This window comes from Pelophylax lessonae (assembly GCF_965119305.1).
Source record: "Pelophylax lessonae genome assembly, chromosome: 10".
Classification (NCBI taxonomy): Eukaryota; Metazoa; Chordata; class Amphibia; order Anura; family Ranidae; genus Pelophylax; species Pelophylax lessonae.
Window position 1 is genome coordinate 92,189,709 of NC_138777.1, and position 20,214 is coordinate 92,209,922.

Sequence of the window (20,214 nt, forward strand, 5' to 3'; positions counted from 1 at the left end):
GATAGTAGGTTAAATGGTTTTCAATGGCATAGTTCACCAGTGCAGTCAGTTTCAGTGTGTTCCAGTAAAAAAAAAAAAAAAAGTAAATAAAAAAAGAAGAAAAAATGCTGCATTTGTTTCTGCACTGAAATGCATCAAAAATGCACCAGAACGTGTCAAAAACGCATATGCAAAAAAAGCATCTGGACTGCGTTTCTATGGTGTGAACTGGCCCTTCGTGTGGGGTATATTCACTTTAGATTTACTAATATCGATTACTACAATGGGGACATAGTACATCTATTGGATGCCTGTAATTCTGAATGACATTTATAGTTTACAAACTACAAACAAAATATTAACAAGAAACAGATCTTATTACAAGATATATTTAACATAAAACCACTTCTCTAAAAAAACATACAAAGAGACAAAGTAAGATGTAAATAAGAAAAAAAAAAAAAGTATCTAAAAAGAATAGGAAACATATGTACAAAAGATGGTCCATAACAATACAGTCCCAGTTTTCTGTCACTCCACTATTAGATCAAACTTTTCAGCTTCTTCAAACTGGGCATTCATGGTAGCAGCCCATTCGTCAAGCTCACGTACCTGGTAAAGAGAAACAGAAATAACTACATTATACCCAGGTTATTATTAAAAAAACTATTTGCACACAAAAAGACAGCAACTGTTGAACAAAGAGTTGTTACTTGATATGGGGGCTGCCGCAAACTCTCAGCTACTGTATCTTTGCTTAACCACCTCAATACAGGGCACTTAAACCCCCTTCCTTCCCAGACCAATTTTCAGCTTTTAGCACTGTTGCAATTTGAATGACAATTGCGCGGTCATGCAACACTGTACCTAAACCAAATTTGTGTCATTTTTTCCCCACAAATAGAGCTTTCTTTTGGTGGTATTTGATCACCGTCAGGTTTTTTCTTTTTTTGGTGCACAAATAAAAAAAAGACTGAAAAGTTTGAAAAAAAAAGAAAGTTTTTTTGTTTAGGTTATAAAATTTTGTAAATAGATACGTTTTTTCCTGCACTGATGAGCACTGACAGGCACTGATGAGGAGACACTGATGGGGTGGCACTGATATGCAGCACTGATGGGCACTGATAGGTAGCACTGATATGCAGCACTGATAGATAGCACTGATATGCAGCGCTGATGGGCACTGATGGGCAATAATGGGCACTGGTGGGCGGCACTGATAGATGGCAATAACGGCACTGGTGGGCAGCACTGATAGATGGCAATAACGGCACTGGTGGGCAGCACTGATAGATGGCATTGGTGGGCAGCACTGATAGGGAGGGCACTGGATGGCCCTGTTTGCCATCCCTGGTGGCCATGGTGGGCATCCCTGGTGGTCATGGGTGGGCATCTCTGGTGGCTTAGTGGCACCCCCCCCCCCCAGGGCTGCACTGGTAATCAATGTTCTTATTACCAGCACAGACCCCCCCCTGTGATCAGTGAGTAATTAGAAATACTCACTGATCACCCCCGCTGCAGCACCGATCATCTTCTTCTCCTCACTGACAGGATCTGTCAGGAGGAGAAGAGATCGAAGCCGTTACAACGGCTCTATTTACATCACATGACGGCTGTGATTGGACACAGCAGTCATGTGATCAGAAGGGCCAATCACAGGGCCCTCCTGCCGAATGATGTTGCTCTGTGTCCTAGGGACACAGACACATCGAGATCGCGCCGCTGCGGGTGCCCGCAGCAGCGAGATCTCTCTCCTTCTGAAGGACGTTCCGGAATGTCCGATCAGAAGGAGGAGATTCCCACCCGGCCGTATATTTACAATGGCCCGGGTGGGAGGCGGTTAAAGAGGAACTTCAGTAGGACTAAAAAAAAAAAAAAAAAAAAAAAAAAAATCACTCCTTCAGCTCAATTCCCCCCCCCATCACTCCTTCTGCTCCCCCACCCTCCCCCCCATCACTACTTCAGCGCAATTCCCCCCCCCCCCCCGCCATCACTCCTTCAGCTCAATTCCCCCCCCCCCGCCATCACCCCTTCAGCTCAATTCCCCCCCCCCCCCCCATCAGCTCAATTATTATATCCCATAGTTTGTAGACGCTATAGCTTTTGCACAAACCAATCAATATACGCTTGTTGGGATTTTTTTTAGCCAAAAATACGTAGCAGAATACAAATTGGCCTAAATTAGTGAAGAAAGTTGATTTGTTTACATTTTGTTTTTATTGCATATGTTTTGCAGCAGAAAGTAAAAACGGAATTTTTGTAAAATCTTACCTGTAAAATTCCTTTCTCTGAGTCCTCCGACAGTCGCCGCCTCTTCATATTCGTCACATATGGGGTATTAGACTTTGCTCCGAAGGAGTAGCTAGGCAACAGAATATGTTAACAATAAAGCTTTAACATATCCCACCCTCAAGGGGTGGTCCCCTCAGTCAATACCCTCCTACTTCCTGTAACCATATCTCAGTTTTAGTGGAATAGCAGTAGAGTATACATTCAAACCCCAAAAGAGGGGCGGGGGCGGCGACTGTCGGAGGACTCAGAGAAAGGAATTTTACAGGTAAGATTTTACAAAAATTCCGTTTTCTCTTACGTCCTCCGACAGTCGCCGCCTCTTCATATTCGTCACATATGGGGACGTCCCAAAGCAGTGCAAACATGAGGGGTGGGAAACGCATCCGCGCCGAAAGGCAACGCAGTCTCCACATCAAAGAAAGGAACCTTACCAAAGGAAGGAAACCAGCTGGGCAACAGCAAAAATAAGTGCTCAACAGGAGCAACAACCCAGGAAAAGACAAAAAACCAGGGGATACAAAAAACTATCCCAACAGCCAGGAGTCCCCAACAAGGGACCCTATGGAACAGCCGCACTAAGAACCTTGCGGCCAAAGGAAGCATCCGCCGATGCCTGAACATCTACTTTGTAGAATTTTGTGAAAGTGTGCACGGTCGACCAAGTCGCCGCCTTACACACCTGGGCTACAGAAGCCCCATGACGGCAGGCCCAAGACGTACTCAGAGATCTAGTAGAGTGCGCCTTCACAGGCACAGGGGGAACCTTCCCCTGCAAGGCATAGGCCTGTTCAATGGTCTGCCTGATCCACTTGGCGATGGTAGAGGCCGAAGCCGCCATGCCCTTCCGAGGACCCTCTGGAAGAACAAACAAGGAGTCCGTCTTACGAAAAGACTCAGTCGATTTAAGGTAAACCCTTATCGCCCGAACAACATCCAGAGAGTGCAATCTCACCTCCTTTGGATGTTTAGGCTTCGTGCACAACGAAGGCAAAACAATATCCTCGTTAAGATGGAATTCCGAAACACGTTTCGGCAGAAAAGAAGGATTAGGTCGCAAGACCACCTTATCCAAATGAACAATCAGGTACGGAGACTTGCAGGACAAAGCCGCCAGTTCCGACACTCTGCGAGCCGAAGTGATCGCCACCAAAAAGGCGACCTTTTTGGACAACATAGACAACGAGATCTCCCTGATCTGTTCAAAAGGAGCACGTTGTAACACAGATAGAACGAGATTCAAGTCCCAAGGGGGCAAAGGATCCCTCCTAGGAGGAACCAGATGCCGCACACCCTGAATAAAAGTGCCAACCAAGGAGTTGGAAGCCACGGGACGTTGAAACAGAACGGCCAGCGCAGACACCTGACCCTTTATCGTAGCCAGCGCCAAACGCTGATCGACACCCGTCTGAAGGAAAGACAGCACACGGGAAACCGAGTACGTGCGGGGTGAAAACCCCCTGGACTCACACCAGGCAAAATAGGCCTTCCAAGTACGGTAATAAACCTTCCGAGGAAGACTTCCTCGCGTTGATCAAAGTATGAACGACCTCTGGAGAGAGACACTTCTCCTTCAGGACCTCGGTCTCAACAGCCAGGCCGTCAAAGCCAGCGACTGTAAAGCAGGATGGTAAATCGGTCCTTGAGACAGTAGATCGTCTCGAAGAGGCAGACGCCAAGGGGCGTCGACCGCCAGATTCACGAGGTCTGCGTACCAGGACCGGCGAGGCCAGTCCGGTGCCACAAGAATCACCGTGCTGCGTTCCGAGTGCAACCTGCGAAGGAACCTGGACAGCAACTGAATCGGTGGAAACGCGTACATCAGCCTGTACTGATGCCACGGGGCCACTAACGCGTCCGGCGCGTCTGCCCGAGGGTCGCGCGTCCTTGCCACGAACCTCTTCACCTTGTAGTTGAGGCGAGACGCGAACAGGTCCACATCTGGAAGACCCCACTTCGCGCACAACATCTGGAAGACAGCCGGATGGAGAGACCATTCCCCCTGATCCAGGGTCTGGCGACTCAGATAGTCCGCCTGCCAGTTCTCCACTCCCGGAATGTGAACCGCCGTTATCGCCGGGACATGAGTCTCGGCCCAAGACAGAATGTCGGCCACTTCTCGAGCCGCTCGGGCACTCCTGGTGCCCCCTTGGTGGTTGATGTAGGCCACCGCTGTGGCATTGTCCGTCTGCACCCGAACCGGGCAGTCCTGCAGCCGGTCCGTCCAGCAATGAAGACAGAGCCTTATCGCACGCAATTCCAGAATGTTGATCGGGAGGGAAGACTCCCCCTCCGACCAGGTCCCCTGGGCGGACAGAACGCCCAGAACACCACCCCAGCCCGACAGGCTGGCATCCGTGGTGATCATCGTCCACGAGATCGGACGAAACGACTTGCCCCCGGACACCAACGGGGACTGGAGCCACCACAGAAGGTTTTCCCTGGTGCGATGACTCAACGAGATCTGAAGATCCAGAGATTGAGGTCGCCCGTCCCACTTGGACAGGATCTCCGCCTGGAGACCCCGCGTGTGAAACTGCGCGAAAGGAATCGCCTCGAAGGCCGAGACCATCAATCCCAGACATCTCATACACGTCCGCAGAGACGAGTGTGGAACGTCCCTGAGGGACCTGACTTCCTCCTGAAGAGTCCTGAGTTTGTCTTCCGGCAGGAAGACCTTCGCCTGCACCGAGTCCAGTATCATTCTCAGATAGGGGAGACGAACCGACGGACTCAGTGTCGACTTTGGAACATTTATCGTCCAACCGAACTCCTGCAGAGTTTGCATTGTGACAGACAGGTCCTTCTCCAGACCCTGACCGGTCGCAGACCGAATCAGAATGTCGTCCAGATACCCCAGGACAGAAATGCCCTGGGCCCTCAATAATGCCAGAACCGGTGCAAGCACCTTGGTGAAGACCCGCGGAGCCGAGGCGAGCCCAAAGGGCAAAGCCACGAACTGGTAGTGATCCTCCGCAATGGCAAATCGAAGGTATCTCTGATGACCCTCGAATATGGGGATGTGAAGGTACGCATCCTTCAAATCGATGGAGGACATGAATTCCCCCGGAACCAGGGCAGCCACCACCGAGCGCAGGGATTCCATGCGGAACTTGCGAACCCGCACAGAGCGGTTCAGAGCTTTCAAGTCCAGAATCGGACGAACCTTGCCCTCCTTCCTGGGCACGGTGAACAGATTGGAATAAAACCCCCGAAATCTGTCCCGATGAGGCACCGGAACCACCACTCCCTGAGCCAGGTGCAGATCCCGCAGGCGCTCTGGGGACAGTTGCAGATTTGAGGGAAAAAATCTGCTCTCCGGCCGAGAGAGAAACTCGATCTTGTAACCAGATCGAACGATTTCCAGAACCCATCTGTCCCGCACACGGGCCAACCAGGGCTGAAGAAAACCGAGCAAGCGTCCCCCCACCCCAAAACTGGGTGAGGGCGTCCCCCCACCCCAAAACTGGGTGAGGGCGCCCCTTCAGGCCGAACTATTATGGGCTGCAGGTCCGGATTGGCCGGACTTCTGTTTCCCAGACCAGGGCTTCTTCTGAGAGCCTTGGCCTTTGAATGGTTTGCCCTTGTAGTGCGGCCGAAAGGCACGAAAGGACCCCTGAGGGGGCCGAAAATTCGCATGCTTCTTCCCAGAAGCCCCCTTAGCCTTGGGGAAATGGGGTAAGAGAGTGCTCTTACCCCCGGTGATCCCCTTAATCAACACATCCAGGGACTCCCCAAAAAGGCGAGACCCATCATAAGGCAGATTGGCTAAGGTCTTACGTGAAGACTGGTCCACCGACCAACATTTCAACCAAACCAGGCGGCGAGACAACACCGCCACGCTGTGCACACGTGCAGCCAACGGAATCAGGTCCAGGTCCGCATCACACAGATACATGACACCCTGGTGGATCTGATCCACCATATCCAGGGTCGCCACTAGGACGCGCCTAAGCATCTGCGTCCAACTTGCGATCGCCTGGGCCGCCATGAGAGAAGCAAACAGGGCCTTAAGCATAGAACCCGTAACAGAATAAGTATGACGGGCAAGAGACTCCAGTCTCCTATCCGTGGCATCACGGAAAACCGGGGAACCCTCTGCAGGAATCGCAGTGGCCTTGTTCAAAACCGCAATTGCGTGATCCACTGGTGGAGGCACACACCACCGTTCATCAGTGGCAGGTGAGAAAGGATAACGCAGCTTGAATTTACTTGGTACCGCAAAAGGCTTGCGCAGATCGCGCCATTGATCCTTAACAGCGCGCTGAAAATCAGCATTGCAGGGAAAAACCTGCGGCGTCCTGCGTTTTCTCTGCGTCCCATAAGCCGCCAAGGCAGCGGGGGGACACACTTCGTCCTGCAAACGTAGCGTCTGCTTAATGGAAGCAATCAACTCATCCATGATTGCAAGCTCTTCAGGCGAGCCAGGGGGAGAATTATCAACCCCCTCCACTTCAGCCTCTACCTCAGACCCCACTAGATCAAGAGAGGAGCGGGACCCCGATAGGGGGGTCCCTGCCAGAACAGCCCCATCACCTTCACCCTCAGAATCAGAGGACAGAGCAACTCTGGGCCGTTTAGTAGATTGAGCAGCCACCAGCATTTGCACCTGGGCAGCAAGGCCAGCCACAATAGTGGCTAAATCCCCCCCTGGGGGGGGAAACAGCGGTCCCCTGGCTTTCCACCAATACTGTGGGAAACTTGCCCTCCTGAGAATCCATTGCCCCTGTAATGCCAGACAACCAAGGGTTAACTGCCCCCTTTCAGCAAGCGCAGCCCACCGCACCTCACTCAGGCACAATGAGACCCCCACAGGGAATATACAGACTGAATACAGGCAATGGATAACAGGAATAGAAGGATAAAACCTGAGGAGACCCCGCTGCTGCTGCTGCCTCGATCGGTGTTCCAGGAAAGAGGAAGTGATGCTGCCAGGGCGCTCTATGTAAGCCTATGGAGGCTACAAGAAAATGGCCGCCGTGCATGTAAACCATGCGGCCGGAGCGGGCGCCGGTAAAATGGCGTCGTTTGGCGCCGAAAACGTCGCTCCACAGTGCATAAAAACACACACAATTGCATCCCAATATATGGATACCTGTTAGATCGCCGCATATGCCCAAACATGCCAACAAAAACATGCCCCACAGCACACAGCTTCCCACACTGCCCAGCCTGACACACACAGTGTCATACAGCTCCCCCCCCCCCTTGCAGCCCACAGCATGCAGCCGAGAGATAGGGAGACAAGCAGTGTGATTAAAGGCAGGTTACACAGTCCCAGACTGAGACCCCCCCCAGACAGACAGGTCCCCACATAGATACACTTACCTCACATGGCGTGGGGAACCCGCACAGGCGAACAAGCCGCTGCACATGAGGCAGGGAGAGTCGCAATTCAAGACGCACACAATGGCGGTTAAGAAACCGCACAGCGTCCGGTGAGGTAGCCACCTCACCAATCATCCCTGCACCGAACAGGGATGGGTCGTTCACTGTGCCAGGAGCGTTACCTGGCTGAACGCTCGATGGCAGACTGGGAAGCCACTGACCCACGACCTGCGATCAGGGGGATCAGCCCGAGACCCAGTCCGCATGATCCTCTTCGTCCGAAGAACTAACTAATGCTGACAAAAATAACAGCTAAGTAAAGGTAGAGAAAAAACTCAAACAAAATATTAAAAAGAAGAAAGAGTCTGGGACAAAAAGTCCCAGCACAGAGAGAGCCAGCCACTCCTGACAAGCTAGACATTAAAACTGAGATATGGTTACAGGAAGTAGGAGGGTATTGACTGAGGGGACCACCCCTTGAGGGTGGGATATGTTAAAGCTTTATTGTTAACATATTCTGTTGCCTAGCTACTCCTTCGGAGCAAAGTCTAATACCCCATATGTGACGAATATGAAGAGGCGGCGACTGTCGGAGGACGTAAGAGAAAAATAGTTTTTTTTCCTTCAAAATTGTTGGTGATCAAATACCCCCAAAAGTAAGCTCTATTTTTAGGGGGGGGGGGAGAGACAAATTTCATTTGGGTACAGCGTCGCAAAAACCGTATCGCAAAAATTGGCATGGTCATGAAAGGGGGGGGGGGTTGTGTAAAACTTCCGGAGCTGAAATGGATAACAAAGAAGATGAGTAAACGAATGCGGATTTGAATAAATATTATTTGGGCAAATTTTTATAGATCAAAACATTAGCTGGTTTAAACATCACTGAATTCTCATCCAATATACAATACGTGTATGTACGGAACTTTTAAGGATCAGAAGGGATTTGAATTAGTGACAGTCTCCTGTCTGACCTAATCTCTGCACATTCAGTGAATTAGCCAGCTTGTCCCTCTTTGACCCCCGCAGCCGCTGTGCAATTCTAGTCCCCAAGCAAGTGCCTCAGTGCTTGTCCTCTTAGCAGAGCTTTGTCTTTTCTCAGTGATCTAGAAAGTCTACTCAAATCCTTTAAAGCTACCCAAATAATTATGATACTATTGTGGGGATTCTGTAAAAAGAATGCAACTACTGCCTTCAGAGTTTCAAAATCTGATCTTAGAACATGGAAACCAAGCAGGATAGGGCTCAAGCACCTTTAGATGCCCTGCTGTGCACCCACAGAGTAAGCAAATGAGTAGCAAGTATGGAGGGTGGTAGTCCCTAGTCTGTAGTCCCCCCCCTTAACCTGACCATCCTATCAGAGCCCCTGCAACTGCCACAAAAGTTTAAATCCTAAGATTCCAATAATGTTGCCTGTTTCTAGAGGAAACACAAGAACGAAGGCAACCGTCTGGACATATACCTAAATAATCGGTGAGCCTTCCATTTCCTATTGGTGGGAGAAGCCTTTGTATTTTATCTAGAATAATGACTGCTGAAAGACAACCTAATGGATATCCTCTAGCAATTACAAGTAGCATTCTGCATGGCTGATAATACCCAGAGTTCTCACCTCAATTTGTGGAACCTTCCGTTTCCTCCTCTTCAGCTTGGCTAATGCTACTCCAGGAATATTATGATCTGGTTCTTCTGCAGGGAGTCTCATTGATGTTCCACTTGCACTTTTATTACTGGTCTCTTTATTTGCCTGTCCTCTTTTCTCTGCTTCTTCCTCTGGGCTCTCAGAACCAAGTTTATTAAACCCAAAAAGTGATCTACGCCCTGCATTCGGGGCAGGGTTTGGAGTGGAAGTATCTGAGTCAGTGTCTCTGGTGGGACTGTAGAGAAACGAGCCACCATGCAATGACATTTCCAAACGACTGTAGGAACGTCGCACTTTCTGAGACATCTCAATCGCTCTGTCATCATAGGAAGGAGACTGAGGGACATTCATGGGGATTGGAGACAGGACATCTATTTTGGAAACAGCCAACTGATCTTTAGCTCCATTACGCACATCTTGAGACTTATTAAGGACTGAGTTTTCTTTTCCGGAGTTTGGTGAAATCTGAAGAAAGAGTTATAATACAAAGATGTTTAGAAAGAAATTATATTATTCACTAAGCTCAGGCTTCACAGAAAATTGAGAATTTGAGAAATAGCTGTTCAGCAGTAATTTTTTTTTTAATAAGTATGCAAAATGAACACCTGTCATGGGAAAATGTGAGACTTTGCCTTCTTAACTACCGTTAAACAAGGATGTAAGCACAAAGCTTCATTAGTGGTAAAAATAAAGGACAAAAGAAAAAAAAAAGAAAAAAAAAAACAAAAAAACAAAAAAAAAAAAAAAGAAAATGAATTAAAAAAAAAAAAAAAAAAAAAAAAAAACCAAACATACCCTTGAACTTTTTCGTAGAGTAGGTGTAACACTGGGAACCTAAAATATAAAGGGGGAAAAAAAAAAGTATGCAAATTAAAACCAATTGGCAAATGACCATCTGTGTCGATTCAATTTTAAGATACAAATGCTTAGAACATTAGTATAATCCAATGTAGTTTGACATGGACCTCCTGTTTAAGGAGACAACACATAGTACAAGCATCAATATGAATTCTCTCACTCGGTGTCCCTCCCTCTTTATTAGGTTATTTAAAATGCTTTGTACACTTTCAAATGTTTTTGTGGTTATACCTAGTGTGATTATATTCCCTGTGTTGTTTGCCTTACCTTGTAATGACGGGCTCACATGTGGCTGTAGTTTGTGGTGCAATGACTGATCAATTCCCCTATGTCCATGTATTAATTCAGCAAGCTTGTCCCAATCCTCGGCTTGCCATTTCACCTGTGTTGCATCATAAATTTGGGAGTGCTAATGTGGTGAAACATCTCTTCCAGCACGGTGAGCTCTAGGTTAATTGCTCTGCCAGTTTGTGTCCTTTCAGATCTAAAATTACTTAGGGGCTCTTTCACACGGCCGCTCCGACTTCTTCTTCCGCTGCGGCACTTTTTTTTTTTTCCACGGACACGGATGACACTTGTGTCATCCGGTCTGTATGTCCGCATATCATCCCATCCGTTTGCGGATGATATACGGACATAATGTAAGTCTATGGGGATTGCGGATGTCAGCGGATGACACCGCTGACATCCGATTTTGCATCAGTTCGGTTTTTTTAACGGAAGAAAAATAGGGTTCCGCTTAGTTCCAAAAAACGGAACAGAACTAAAAAGGACACAAATCGGATGTCAGCGGATGGTCATCCGCAATCCCATTGACATGCATTATGTCCGTATATCACCCGCAAACGGATGGGGTGATATACGGACATACGGAACGCCCATGTGAAAGAGCCCTAGCTCTCACCTGCATAGACTGAAAGACCCAGGGATTGTGGTATATGAAGTTTCTTCACAGAAAAATGTTAGTTCTACAGACAAAAGGTCATGCATTAACCTGTGCATTGCCATGCGGCATGTTTGAGTACAAACTTCTGGCACATGAATGTGAAGATTTACTCTACTATAGGCTGCCTGTACAGGGCAACAAATGAAACCATGAATTTAAATGATCAATGCACCCCTTACGCAGATAGGAAGTTTTAGAATCCTTTTAAGACTATCAGAATATACTATGTGCTGTTTCCATGCAGAGGTGGGAAAATTCTGTCTTGAAATGGTGGATTTTATGCGAATACATATTTTTAGTGGCATCTGTATCCAAACACACTTACAGCTCGTACAATTGTCATCCCCACTGATTATGAGCTTCTTTGGGAGCCAAATTGTCATAGCTTTTTTTGCCTGACATTCCTTTCAAATTCAATCTCCAGTCAAAAGAAAGAGGGCTACAGATATTTATGCAGAGTGGCTTTTTAGTGGGTGTTGTACTCCTGGAGCGGAGTATGCCATGAAAATTCAAGTACACGTCAGGGAAAAAAAAAAAACAACAACACACATTCAGTGCATCCCCTCCAATACATGAACATTTTATCCCTGCAAGTACAGAAAAATAGATGTTGATCTGTTAGAAATTGTGTGTTTATAATCACCCGTTTGGGCTGATAACACAGCTCTACTGCTGCACTGAAATCCCAACCAGCATTGTCAACCTTGCCTGCTGGACTACATTGTGTGTAGGAAACAAGCTCTTGGAAGATATAGTTCTGGGGTGTTCCTGTATCAGTAGAAACTGAACTGACATGCTCTAGAGGAGAGGAAGGCTTGGGGATACATTTGGGTAATGTTTGAACATACACCAAGTGATGTTGCCATGGTAACCCTGCATTTTATTCGGTTAAGCCAGGGGTCTCCAAACTTTCAAAATAAAAGGGACAATTTACTGTTCTTTAGACTTCAGGGGGCCAGACTGTGGCCAGCTGGAATAAAAAATGCCCCGGCATTAGTGTCCCAACATTGGTTTTAATGAGAGGAATAGTGCCCCATTGTCAATATCCGTGAGAATAGCGCCCCATTTATGGTGTCAGTAGGTGAAATGTGCTCCATCATTGGTGTCAGTTGGTGTAATAGTGCCCCAAGGGCCTGATAAAGGCAGGCAAAGGGCGACAGTTTGGAGACATTAAGTTAAGCGTTACTAAGCTTAAAATAGTTTTATATGCAAATTCACTGATGGTTTTTGAAGCGACATGATAGCAAAATATATTATAACAAACAGCATTTCAACTGGTACATTACAATTATGATCCCTAGCAAGCTCTTTAAAAAAAAAAAAAAAAAAAAAAAAATTCACCATTCACCAACACTGAATAAACTGTATATAGTGTTCCCCTGCCTATTGAGGGGTTCTTGGATTGCACTATTTACATTGAGAAGACTTACTTACCTTAGGGGTTGACCGAGGAATGGCTACAGCTGTAGCTCGGTGTTGTGCAGTGGAAGTAGCTTTGCGTTGAGATTCAGCAGATGCAAGTACAGCCTGGAAAAGAAAAAGATACACAATATGGCTACAGAATACCATGTAGTAGTAGTAATGAAATGTCCCACAATATATAAAAGTAATTTCTGTATAATGTACTAATAGATATGAAGCTAGATACAGAATAGGACAGACAATCTCTTACAATTCACAAGTATGGAAAGCCATAAATTGTCTGTGGGTACAAGCTAAAGTAAACCTGTCAATCTGCTGCAGGGTTCTTTGGCAGCCCCTGAAACTCAAATGTCACATTTAACTTCCAATTTAATGTAACTTTAAAAAAATTGGTGAAGAACCAGACAGTAATCCTTTAATGTCACTACCAGCTGTAATAGAGAACATTCCTCTGCTTATTGAGGGGCTCTTGGATTGCACTATTCACATTGAGAAGACTTACCTTAGGGGTTGACCGAGGAGTGGCTACAGCTGTAGCTCGGTGTTGTGCAGTGGAAGTAGCTTTGCGTTGAGATTCAGCAGATGCAAGCACAGCCTGGAAAAGAAAAAGATATAATATGGCTACAGAATACCATGTAGTAGTAATGGAATGTCCCACAATATATCAAAGTAATTTCTGTATAATGTACAGAGAGATATGAAGCTAGATACAGAATAGGACAGACAATCTCTTACAAGTCATACGTATGGAAAGCCATAAATTGTCTGTGGGTACAAGCTAAAGTAAACCTTTCAATCTGCTTCAGGGTTCTTTGGCAGCCCCTGAAACTCAAATGTCACATTTAACTTCCAATTTAATGTAACTGAAGAACCAGACAGTAATCCTTTGATGTCCCTATCAGCTGTAATAGAGAACATTCCTCTGCTTATTGAGGGGTTCTTGGATTGCACTATGTACATTTAGAAGACTTACCTTAGGGGTAGACCGAGGAGTGGCTACAGCCGAAGATCGTTTTTGTGCAGGGGAAGACATTTTTGTTTGAGATTCAGCAGATGCAAGTGCAGCCTGAAAAAGAAAAAAGATGCAATATGGTTACAGATTACCATTTTGCTGTAATGGAATATTCTATAAACCTTGATATACACTGAGATATAAAGCAAGACCCAGGATAAGAGCCTCTTGCGAGTCATGAAAACACGGCAAGCCGTAGATTTTCTGTGGCTGCAGGCTAAAGTAAACCGGTCATATCTGTTGTAGGGTTCCTTGGGAGCCCCTGAAACCCTCACAACCATAAATATACAACTTTAAAAAGTGGAGGCTGAAGGCTACCCCAAGGGTTTTTTTGGTGACCTGGGAGCACTGCATGTGGGGGTCATAGCACACAGCATTCACATTTTAAATGGACAATTTTTGGACTTTTTGGACAATAATTGGACACTGAAAGTGGACTTTTTATATTTATTCTTTTTTTTTTTTACCTTTCACTTTTGTGTAATATTGTTAATGAATTTTTGGTCACACTGTGTAGTTTTATTATTTATATATATTTTTTAAGGTGGAATTTCACATTGATTTCTTATCAAACAATATGTTTTCACATATATAAATAGGTGATGAGATATCTTTTGTAATTGTAATTATAATAATATAGGAGTTTGTGCACTTTTTTTTAATCCTAATTATTATTTGCAACTCCTTGAATCCAGGGGATTGAGTGCAGCAGGTTCCTATTGTACCTAATGCATTAAAAGATTAGGTTTATCATTTACATAAGTGCTCAGGACCTATATGCGTGTGACAATGAGGGGGCACTTTAACGTTATTTTATTATTTATGGTATTTAAATTTCGTTTTTTCAATGCTGTACGTTTGTTATTTTCAACTTTATTGTTATCACAATGTGATACCATGGGCTGTGACAGGTCATCTTTATGGAGATATCCAGACCCCAAAAAACTGCCAGCGGGTGAGGGGAATGGGGGGGGGGGGGGGGTTGTGGCTTGGAGATGTGTTTCTGCCACCTAAAAAGGGTGATCAAGCTGTATAGCCACTCAAATCACTTCAACAAAATATTGCCAGCTGAAAATTTTGATACCAGGACAACACCTGTAGCTGCAGGCATCATCCCAGTATAACCAATTCAATCTGAGGATGTCCTACTGGCGGGAAGTGATTAAACACAGGATGGTAAAAAAATTTGCTAAGACCAACTCAGTGTAATGCACAGTTGTCTTAAGAAGAGGTTTCATTTACCAGCGTCTTCCTGGGCATGATTTTCTTTGCCGTGATCGATAGCTTCATAACTGGTGCAGGTACCTAAAAATATTGAAAGGCAGCATCATTAATATTCAAGGTATTTACTTTCTTAATTAATGCTATTTGCTCATTAATCGGCAATGGAAAACCCAATTGAGAAAAACTTGAGAACCCACTATTTAGATTTCAGTCCAGACTCCTAACACTGCTTTGTGCTTGAACACTGTCAATCATTTACCATCACAGCACCCAGAGAGACTTTTTGATGGCATTATGTGCATTTGTAAACTGGTTTCGTGGAAACCAGCGTTCATTTTGTCAACGAAAATATTTTTTTGTTGACTAAAATTAAAACACTATTTTAGTCAACTAAAATAAAACAAACAATTCAGATGACTAAAACTAAAATGGCATTTTGGTCAAACAACTATGACTAAAACTGAATCCAAATAGGAAGTCAAAATTAACACTGGTGGAAACCAGTTTCTTTAATTAGTAAAGTATGGCAAATGAAAAGTGATTTTTAACAGGCTTCCCCACCTTTTTTTTGCCACACTGGAATAGGATTGTATGGGCGTTTAAACCCATTTGATCCGATTCAGCCAATCGCACTGCATTTTGCAACCAGTTTTTGGGGTGTCATTAACATTGACACCTGCAGCGGTTCACATGAACGGAGTGCGATTGTGATGCCGTTTCTGTGAGTGAATGAATGATTCAGCTGCACTGATTACAAATTTGACTGATTTCAAAGAGCCAGCAGGGACACCTCTGGCTTCTATAATTGGATAGGGAGCCATGTGAGGATGAGGGGGGGTTGCAGACCCTGACCATGCTTTATGTTACACCCTGAATAAGGGTGTAATATGAAACATGCTCAGAAAGGTGGAGTTACCCTTTATTGCAAGGCCAGCGATTGTATTTTCTCACCATTCCTTTGCTCTCCCACTAGGTGCAAGAAATACACCTGGGCATAAAAAGGAGCAAATAACCCCGTATCCTTCCACAGGACAGCACTGGTAAACGGCTGTTCAGGCCCCAGCGCTGTCACACACGGGGAGGCAGGATTCATCAATCCTGTGTAGGCTACAAGTCATAATATAGAGCTTACACTTTTTACCATCAGTGGCCAAACACAGCAAGTATAAGCTGCTGGTGGGGCTGCCAGAAGAGTGAATTTGTTGCTTTGGCCAGCCTGGGCAAAATACGGGATTACTTTAAAAGCAATCCTGTTAGGTTAAAAAAAAAATGCAGGTGTATGGCCTATGAAAAAGAAGTGCTCTTACTCACCTCTCCAGCAGGCCGTGTCTCCTACCTTCCCTTAATTGAAACGCTGCATCCTCCACCATTCAAGCATTGCTTTCTTTAAATTTTGACGATTATGGCTTATAGCTAATGAAACCCAAAATTCAGTATCTCGGAAAAATCATATTACATAAAAATAAAAAATTTATTTTTTAATACAGAATGTGTGGGCTTACTGAAAAGTATGTCCATGTACAGTATAGTATGCACGCAATACTTAGTTGGGGCTCCTTTTGCATAAAATACTACATCAATGCAGCGTGACATGGAGGTAATCAGCCTGTGGCACTGCTGAGGTGTTGCGGAAGCCCAGGTTTGACAGCGGTCTTCACCTCGTCTGTATTGTTGGGTCTGGTGTCTCATCTTCCTCTTGACAATACCCACAGATTCTCTATGGGGTTTAGGTCAGGCGGGTTTGCTGGTCAATCAAGCACTGTAATACCATTAAACCAGGTATTGGTACTTTTGGCAGTGTGGGTAGGTGCCAAGTCCTTCTGGAAAATGAAATCAGCATCTCCATAAAGCTGGTCAGCAGAGGCAAACATGAAGATCTCTGGAATTTCCTGGTAGAGGGCTGCGTTGACCTTGGACTTGATAAAACACAGTGGACCAACACCAGCAGATGACATGGCTCCCCAAATCATCACCGACTGGAAAATTTTGCATTTCATTTGGAAATCAAGGTCCCAGACTCTGGAGGAAGAGTGGGAGAGACACAGAATCCAAGTTGCATGAGGTCCAGTGTGAAGTTTCCACAGTCAGTGATGATTTGGGGAGCCATGTCATCTGCTGGTGTTGGTCCACTTTGTTTTATCAAGTCCAAAGTCAGCACAGCCCTCAACCAAGAAATTCTAGAGTACTTCATGCTTCCCTCTGCTGACCAGCTTTATGGAGATGCCAATTTCATTTTCCAGCAGGACTTGGCACTGCCCACACTGCCAAAAGTACCAATACCTGGTTTAATGATCATGGTATCACTGTGCATAGAAAATCTCTGGGGTATTGTCAAGAGGAAGATGAGAGATACGAGACCCAACAATGCAGATGAGCTGAAAGCCATCACCAGGGGTTCCATAACCCTTCAGCAGTGCCACAGGCGGATCCCCTCCATGCCACGCCGCATTGATGCAGTAATTCATGCAAAAGGAGCCCCGACCAAGTATTGAGTGCATACTATACTGTACATGGACATACATTTCAGTAATATGGACATACGTTTCTGTATTAAAAATCCTTCTTTTTTTTTTTATTGGTCCTTTGTAATATTTTACATTTTCCTGGAGATACTGAATTTTGGGATTTCACTAGCTGTAGGCCATTAACATCAAAATTAAAAGAAACAAATGCTTGAAATATATCACGCATCTACATAAAATATATGAGTTTCACTTTTTGAATTGGATTACCGAAAAAAATTAACTAATTGATGATATTCTAATTTTGATATGCACCTGTATATCCATGTCATTGGTTAACCAACCCATTATCAGAATGAAATCGTTCATCAGAACGGAATTCAAATTAGAGCGGTAGTATCCCGCTTTTTTACACTTTTACCTACAGGTAAGCCTATAATAAGGCTTACCTGTAGGTACAATTAATATCTCCTAAACCGGCACGGTTTAGGAGATATTTGCAGTGCATGCAGCCGCTCACGCGAGCGGCGCATGCGCTCTGAAGGTCCGTGGGGACCTTCAGTTTTGCTTGCTGGGAGCTTGCCGGAAAATCACTCCCGCGCGCATGCCGGAGCCGCCGAACCCGGAAGAGACGCTGAGGGATCATGGCAGCGCCCGCAGCGATGTCCGGGGGTCCGTGTCGGGGCTCATTCTAAGGTAAGTAATACATAATGAGCTAGTATGCGATGCATACTAGCTCATTATGCCTTTGTCTTCTAGGTTTTTTTTTTTTGTCGGGTGTACAAACACTTTAAAACTAAAGAGGGGTATGGTAAAGGAGCAGAGGGAGGGGGGGGGGGGAGTGGCCCAGATCTACCATGGAGAATTTCAGGTCCTGACAGCAAAGAAGGGGGTAAGATTTTTTTTTTTAGGTCTATCAGGCATCTGTCATTATAAAATGGGAGATCCGCAGGTCCCAGGTTTTTAGTACATTTCAGCAGTCGGTTAGTTTTGCTGTTAAACTTTACATTGGAAAATGTGTTGTGAAGTCTGTTTTTAACTTCTGAAGAGCCCAGTAGGAGGGGCGAAACGCATCAAGCAGGGACGGCAGTCTATTACAGTGTCCGGTGGTTGGAATGCACGCCGAACCGCACTGATACTTTATACTTGATTTTATGCACTAAATTGTAAGTGTATTTGCTTTTAATCTTTTTAAATAAAACATACAGTATTACACTATGGGCACTTTTTTCTTGTTTACATTTGCTGGACGAGAGCCTTATGATTGGAGGGATATTGGAGTACCTTTAGCCACTTCAGGAAGTACTCCATAACCTATACCTTATGCTTGAAGGAGGAGAATTCCCATCGCATATGTGTTGTGTCTGAGAGCAGTACATGCCCACTTGATCTATATTTCTGGTGACTGGGGATCACAGAAGGGGAGCACGGAGTGGCACCGTGTAAAGTATCAGAAGAATTAATCAGCACAGACACTTTTTTGCACTAATTGACTTTTAATGATTATCCACTTGCACTTTTTATTGCGATTTTGCATTTTAGATTGCACTTTATTGATATTAGTTTTTATACTGAATATTTTATAATACAGCAGCAGCTTCACTTTGTATCCCTGAACACCTATAGTTGTACCCACTTAGTTGTAATCGTGGGTAGTTCAAAATTAATTACCAGCTATACTGTGTATCTTCATTTTTTGGGAGTATGTTTTTAACCTTTTCTTTTTAATAATAGAGTTCCCCCTGGGATAATGCACCAGGCTGGTGTGCACCCCCATTTGTTCTTTTGCAGTTGGTGACTGGACTACTCCAATCATTAGAAGGCAACACGCCCTGGCTCATCCCCCGATTTCTTTTTTTTTTTTTTTTTTTAAAGGAGGCATGTGCGAATTGACCCTAGTCCACCACACGTGTGCAGGTGGTGTTATATAATTTCAGTGAAAGAAGGTTTCCGGAGAAATTACATCAGAGGTAGGTGCGGGCACAAAGGGCCGGCTGTATATTTCAGTGTCCTAAAGCCTCAATGAATGAACAGATGGGATTTTGTAGGGTCACTCTGTCCTTCCACAGCGCTATCAGTTTTTTCTTTAAATAGAGGTGGAAATTTGGCTGCATGGAGTGTGGTAATAAATTAGTGAGATTAATCCCCAAATAGGGAAAGTGTATGGCCGCCAGTTAGTATGCAAAGCTGATTTTGTACAGCGCCAATTGTGACACACTGATGTTAAGGATTTTAGATGTAGTGTGGTAATTTGGAGACCAGAGATTTTACCAAATTGATTTAGGAGGATGTTTGGATTAGGTAGGGCAAAAAAAGAGGGTTAGTGATTAATGGTATGATATCTGAAAATAGACAAAGTTTATGATGGTGGAAAGCAATGCTAAGGCCAACTATCTAGATGTCCTCTAATAAGTTGGGCCAGGAGATTAATTGCGAGGGCAAAAAGCAAGGGGGAAAGAGGCAGGCTTGTCTGCTACCTTGAATGACTGGGAACCCCGAATTGAAACCCACGTGTTTGACACGCACTTAATGGGACATGTAGAGTAGTGATCGACCGATATCAGTTTTTCGTTGCCAATACTGATATTTTGGCCATTGCATATCAGTATTGACCGATATTTTCATACATTTTTTTTTTTTTACTTGACAGATCTAAAAGACCCCAAACCCCTCCTCTGTACATAAAAAGCATTAAGAAAACGTTTGGCTGTTTTGAATGCTGTCGGGTTTTTTTACGCCAGTACCCGGAAGTGATGTCATGACATCACTTCATTGCTTAGATCTTTAATTTGTACATAGGTGTGGCATATTCAATAACATTTGTAAATGGAATTATGCTACGTGACTAGGGCTGAACGATAGTCGATATGATATCGACTATCGTTCTGCGGCCGTAGGCGATATTCATATCGCCGAGATCACGATATTTTGCATAGGCAGGGGGGAAGGGACTCGGAGGAGGACTCACAGAATTCCATTAGGCAGGGACTCGGAGGAGAACTCACACATCCATCCCACTGCAGGTTGCAGTCCGCCCCACACGTTCAGTGAGTCT

At 45.1% G+C, this 20,214-nt stretch overlaps 1 protein-coding gene across 4 annotated transcripts in view; it reads right to left on the bottom strand.

The window, feature by feature from the left end:
* Positions 1–462: 462 nt before the first annotated feature.
* Positions 463–20,214, bottom strand: part of CDCA5 (cell division cycle associated 5) — a 32,567-nt gene continuing 12,815 nt past the window's right edge. The window contains exons 3-9 of one of the 4 annotated variants that reach the window (XM_082270170.1): positions 14,716–14,778; positions 13,435–13,527; positions 12,964–13,056; positions 12,474–12,566; positions 10,031–10,069; positions 9,206–9,700; positions 463–591 (exon numbers count right to left, since the gene is read on the bottom strand). In XM_082270170.1, coding sequence (XP_082126296.1) covers positions 511–591; positions 9,206–9,700; positions 10,031–10,069; positions 12,474–12,566; positions 12,964–13,056; positions 13,435–13,527; positions 14,716–14,778 — 957 coding nt within the window. In that variant the 3' untranslated portion in view covers positions 463–510. The remainder of the gene's footprint in view (positions 592–9,205; positions 9,701–10,030; positions 10,070–12,473; positions 12,567–12,963; positions 13,057–13,434; positions 13,528–14,715; positions 14,779–20,214) is intronic. The other 3 variants (XM_082270173.1, XM_082270172.1, XM_082270171.1) reach the window with 3 other exon arrangements.